A 6052-nucleotide genomic window follows, 5' to 3' on the forward strand; every position below is an offset into this window, starting at 1 on the left:
TTAGTATACCTAAAAAAAATTTTATATGTAAAATAATTTTGCCCCTTATCAAGAAAGAATGCACTTAAAAATCAATCCAATGGGGAAAAAAAGTGATTTGAATTTCAAAGTAACAAATTCTTTGATTTTACAAGGGATAAATTTTCCAAATTTGATAGAGTATCGTAAGAAATACGCAACTACATCATTCTTCTTCTTCTTTTTTTTTTTTTTTTTTTTTTTTTTGTTTCATGTATGTATAAATCTTGTTATTGGTTTTCAAACGGGGTTTGTGAAGAAGCCTTTATAGTATATGCAATTTTTTATACATCTAGCAAAGATTAAAATATCATAAGCTCGTGCACTTATTAGTTCAAAAAAAGAACATGTATCAGGAAATACCATCTGACAGGGAATAAATGACATTCCCTTATTAAATAATTTGTAGTGCGCATCATATTTGATTTATTAATGTGTTCATTAAGATCTCAATACATAAATTATAAATTTATTAATATTGTTAAATAAAATGTAAATGGCTGGAGGTTGTAAAGTTTTATTTTCTGCTCTGGTGTGCTCACCATGTGTGTTTATAATTTGCTTGGCAGAGGAGAGAGTAACAAGGTATTTAATTTCTCTCTCTCTCTCTCTCTCGATCTTTCTCTCTCTTTTTCACTCTATGTATTGCAATGCGTAAATAATACATACAAGAAATGTTTTCCTTACAATTAGTAGCCTTCCATTTTCAATCCGTGATGAGGTGTGCAAAGAGTGGGATTCTTCACAGAACAAATGTGCAGGTAAGAGCCGTATTCCCTTTATAAGCAATATAATTTTTAATTTAGGCACCTAGAATAATACTATTGTATCTCTTCTATCTTGCTTTGAATATATTCTTTTTAGGCATTTCAAAATTTACCTCAAATATCTAACGTTCCACTCTAAAAAAAAAATGATTTTAAACATTTAGAACTTTGATTCGTACACTCAAATTTGAAATAATGAAAACACCTTTTGAGGTTTTAGAATTTTTTTTCCAAATATTCAAAATATATTTTTAAACCCGATTTGATTTCGTAACAGCTATCAATTCAAGTTCTAAAATTCTAACTGCCTTAAAAACTTGTTTTGAAACATTCTCTAGACTTTGATCAAGAAGGTGGAAGTAGAGCTGGTCAATTCGTTCGAAGCTATAGTAATATGACAAGTGTCTCAACAACAAAAATATCCTATCTTCCTTTTTTCCTGAGTTCATCATCTAAATTTCATATATGGCCCAAAATTTATAATTACCCGTACCGGCACTCTAAGTTGACGTTCAATTATTACTCTAGCACCAACAATCAGTGGTACACAAAGTATACAGCATATAAAAAATCTTTGTAGTTCAATTATGAAAAGAAAATTAAATACGTATACGATACAGTAACATAAATGAGAGACATATACATGAGTACAAAATAGAAGGGGAAAAAAACACAATTTAAAACAGCTAGAAAAGATATGAGAACTCAAATAATGGAGTACAGACGGTATTATCTATTTAAGATTTTTATATACAAAAAAATTTTAAAGATCAAAAATTGTGTTTGGCATAGTGTCAGTAAACTCAAGCAATTGATGTTTTTCCAAAAGCGGTGGCAATGGAATATTGTCACCAGGGGTCAATTTCATTTCTTTGAGATCTGCGTAAGCCTCATTTCGGCAAATCAAGTAAGACGGCGGAAAAAATTAATTAATTTCAATTATGATCAATTAATGTTTACCTATCACTTTTTGCAATGCATCTTAGCGGAAAAAATTGCATAATTCCTAATTCATTGTAAAACAAAACTATGGACGTGATAAAGATTTCTTCTTTTTTCAATACCAAATAATAGGATTGAAAGGTTTGAACAAACATTTATTTAATGAATGGAAATGATCAAGAAAATACCGATTTGTTAAAAAGTTTCAACAACTCATTCTGTCGATCTTCCCGTCATATTTCAAAGCTGCGAATTATTCGCCAGTGATTTCAAACAGGCGATTTCGGCGTACGACGGCGAACCTACCATGGTCAAATGGATCAACAGGCCTAGTTATGAAGGTAAAGCTGTGCAATCGGATTGACATCGACAAAAGTCGAAATCATAAGCGCTTGGGTGGATCCGGAATTTCTTATACCTTTAGACCTGATACAAATATAGTAAAAGGAAGAAGACTTGAGTCGTCTGAAATACATAGAAACTGAATATAACTTTCCATGCACGGGGGATCTCGCATCATGTTCAGTATCCATTGTGTGATTAAAAAAAATCGGTGTAAATACGACTGTCCAATTGTGAAATGAAGTTTGCCTGAATCTCCTGAATATTGCTAGCTGAGAAGGGAAAACTTAGCAGAATAAACATGTACATTGGTCCTTATTCTCTCTCTCTCTCTCTCTCTCTCTCTCTCTCTTGTATTTTTTTTTTTTTTTTTGAAAATTGAAGATTTAGATTTTACAACTAAAATTTAAAATCCTAAACTGGATTTTTATTTTTATTTTATTTTATTTATTTATTTATTTATTTATTTATTTATTTATTTTTGAAATTGAGGCGTTTAAACTAAAATGTTAAAATTCTATATTTCTAAATAATTTTAAAAAATAGAATTGTTAAATGATACAGGGATTAAAACATCTCATAAAGAAAAATTGTTTGACTTATTATTGTTAATTAAAATCAGTGAAGACAATTCCCTTTTAACAAATTTTATTATTGATTAAGAGCATATTCCGACACTTATGTTATGATCTTTAAGATTTCTTCTGTACATAAACTTTGTAAATCAAACAAAGAAAAAGAAATCATACGTCACTAATAATTTTTTTTTAAGAATGCAATACTGGATATTTTGGTCAGAACTGTCGGCGACCTTGCCGCTATCCTAACTACGGGAAAGGTTGTCAGATGCGGTGTAACTGTGAGAAAGAGAACTGTAGCTCCAAAACAGGATGTGAAGGTATGTTTTTCATGATATAATATTCAAGATCCTTCACTGTGTAGTTGTAAATTTTATTTACTTATTTTCACTTATTTCCTCCTTATAATATTTTTTTTTTTCAGATGGTTCTTTAACGGTTTCACCTGATGAGGTTCCAAATATTTCAAACATGTCTCTTCCTGAATTTACAATCCCCGTATTTTATAAAGGTTACTCTTAAATCCACATTGCAAATTTAAGAAACGTACATTTCTTAATCTTGATTGATCATATCTGGTATATTTGAAAGTATGTCTGGGTGTGAAAGTGCATCCTCCTCTTTCTCTCTAGTATGTCCACCTGGGTATTTTGGTGAAAGATGCAAATTACCTTGCCGGTATCCAAATTACGGCATCGAGTGTCAGTTAAAATGTAAATGCAGAAGACCTGGATATTGTGATCATGTAAAAGGATGTTTAGGTAAACATTAATATTTCTAGAATATTTTAGAAATGTGTCAAGAGGAAATGAAAGATCAAATTAAGTTGGCAAATTATGTATCTGTCCTAAACAATGATACTTATCAAATTTTAATCGAACTATTTTTAACACATTTTCATTTTGCATTACACATTTTTTATAGTGTATTGTAGTTTCAAGGTTTCAAACCGAGTATTATACATGCATATGAATAAGGAACGGTTTGTGGAAAAAATAAAAAAAAAATAGAGCATGAAAAAAAAATGAAACCATGTGACAGAGAAATAAAAAAAAAAACAAATGCAAAATCTCTAGTACTCATATGAGACCCATTTCAAAATTCAGCCTATACAAGCTAAGTAGGCAATGAAAATAAAAAAAAAAATCAATTATTTTTTTAGTGAGAGGGTCAATGACATCTAAAATAATCAATTTAATTTCAAATGCTTTTCTTTATTGCTCAAATTTATTACTATTAATGATTCAAGAACATTTAAATCATTCAGGTACAAATACATTACTAAAGTAATTAAATTTTGGAATAACATTTTTGATTAACACATTTAAATCAAATATAATTCTGAGAGTCACATTCACATTTATGTGAATAATCACATAACATAAGTATTGTTTTAAAAGTTCCGCATTGTCAACAACTGATTCTGTGAATAACTTTTAGCAATAAGTATGATAAGAGCATTGGTAATTAATTATTGTCTTTTACCTGATGCCCTGTACCTCTTCCCTTCCTTTACATACTTGCTTAAAGTTGTCTGTCTTCCTTGATAACTTACTTTTTGCATGAATTTGCTGCTTCTCCTTTTGCTACTTTAAAGAAAAAAACATTTAAAAAATAAATGCATGTAATTACTTGCATTTCTAAATGGTTTAACAATTAAATCAATTTTAGGGGAGAAATATTCAAATTTATTTCTATTAGTGCGTATTTTCATAATTTCCTAATTAATTAAAGAATAAATTACCTCCGCGATGGTTAGAAAGATTGAACTCTCTTTCATTTTGCCTGATATGTAGGATGAAGAAAGAATACACTTTGAAATTGTTGCATTCACAATAATTTGTATTTTTGAAATATCGAGAAACACCGTATTTTGAACAGTCATCAAATTGTCTGTATAGCACATAATATGGGCTTTGAGATCAACAAAAGTAATCACGTTTAATCATTATTATAGGCACTTTACCACTTTTATCATAAATATCTTAAATCCATAACAAATATACATACCTGCAAATACAAGTTTGTTAAAAATAAACCCGTAAATTACTAGTAATCAAATAAATTCCAATGTTTCAAACAACTGGAAATCTTTTTTTAACAACAAATATCATTTAGGGAATGAGAAAAAAATCCTGAATGCATTGTGTGTACTTTTAATGAGTAACAAGTTTAATTGTTATTATTTGTAATTTTTTTTTTTTTTAATTTCATCAAGTTAATTAACGTATTTAATCAAACTGAATCTCAATTACATTTTTATAACCTCATCTTTGTACTATTTGATGTAATCATACCACATTTGTCCAGTTAATATCACTTGAAATAGTGCAACTCCTTTGAATAATGAATGGTAATTTATTTGGACATTGCCATCCACACAAGTTAAAATGAATAATTTCGATAATTGTTTTTGATAATCCATTTTTCTCTTTAATCTGTGCAAGGAAATAGGCTGTTCAGAAATGTACAGTAATTAAAAGTCTGTATTTTCGATCCAACATATCCTTTAATCTGAAGAAATTTTCTTTACGTTTTCTTCTAACTTTATATAATATCTTTTTGCAGACTCAAGTAGACTTTGCAGTAATACAAAACATCCAGGAAGAAGAGACGCAATGTTGTACAGCACCATTGTCCTCTGTATTATAGCAATCTTCCAGTTTATATTTTATATCTATCTTTCATTTTTCTACAAAACAAGACTGCATCTGGTTTGTTGTACACTGTAACCTAAAGAATACAGAACTATGCAGCAACTATGGATTCTTGATAGATATAATTTTTTTTTTTTCTGTATTTATTTCTATAGTTTAAATCGATATTATTATTATCATTATATTATTATTATTATTAAGTCTTTAAAGTCATTTAAATATTTCCCTATCATTGGAACATATTTAAGTGGAGCATGTATATCAATAAAATCTTACCAAATACAATCAAGTCTAAAATTGAAATTTCGTGGTTTATTTTTCTCATATTTCAAAGATTTCATCAATTCTTAGATAAATGAAATGGTTCAAACTGTGAGTGACTTCCTTTTAAAGAATTTAATGGTAGTATACCTCCATTCTTTCTTCATTTAAGATAAACCTGCATGAATGTAAAAAAAAAAAAAAAAAAAAAAAAAAAAGCTTACAGTCAGAAAGGAAAATATAACGATTAACAAACCTTCCAAAAACTACATTTAGAACTTTAAAAAGAGGGATGCAACCATTTCTGAAAAAAAGGTAAAGGATACAAAACAAGTCTTTGGAAAAATATATCAAACAATACCTATTATGCTTTGTCTGAATCAACCCAGAGGTTGTAAAAATACAAAAATGCAAATGTATTTTAAATCATTAATCAGACGATTTTTTGTCAATTTATCAAGATAACATTATTCTGCGACGAAAAATA

At 28.7% G+C, this 6052-nt stretch overlaps 1 protein-coding gene across 1 annotated transcript in view; it reads left to right on the forward strand.

The window, feature by feature from the left end:
• LOC133204275 (cell death abnormality protein 1-like) overlaps window positions 1-5543 on the forward strand; it is a 54967-nt gene extending 49424 nt beyond the window's left edge. Inside the window, exons 5-9 of the mRNA XM_061340014.1 lie at window positions 712-779; window positions 2842-2967; window positions 3072-3158; window positions 3280-3408; window positions 5216-5543. Of these exons, the coding sequence (XP_061195998.1) occupies window positions 712-779; window positions 2842-2967; window positions 3072-3158; window positions 3280-3408; window positions 5216-5379 (574 nt within the window). The 3' untranslated portion in view covers window positions 5380-5543. The remainder of the gene's footprint in view (window positions 1-711; window positions 780-2841; window positions 2968-3071; window positions 3159-3279; window positions 3409-5215) is intronic.
• The last annotated feature ends 509 nt before the right edge of the window (window positions 5544-6052 follow it).

Source organism: Saccostrea echinata, unplaced genomic scaffold (assembly GCF_033153115.1).
Source record: "Saccostrea echinata isolate AGI-Se365-2 ecotype Australia unplaced genomic scaffold, CSIRO_AGI_Sech_v1 ptg000052l, whole genome shotgun sequence".
NCBI classification, from domain to species: Eukaryota; Metazoa; Mollusca; class Bivalvia; order Ostreida; family Ostreidae; genus Saccostrea; species Saccostrea echinata.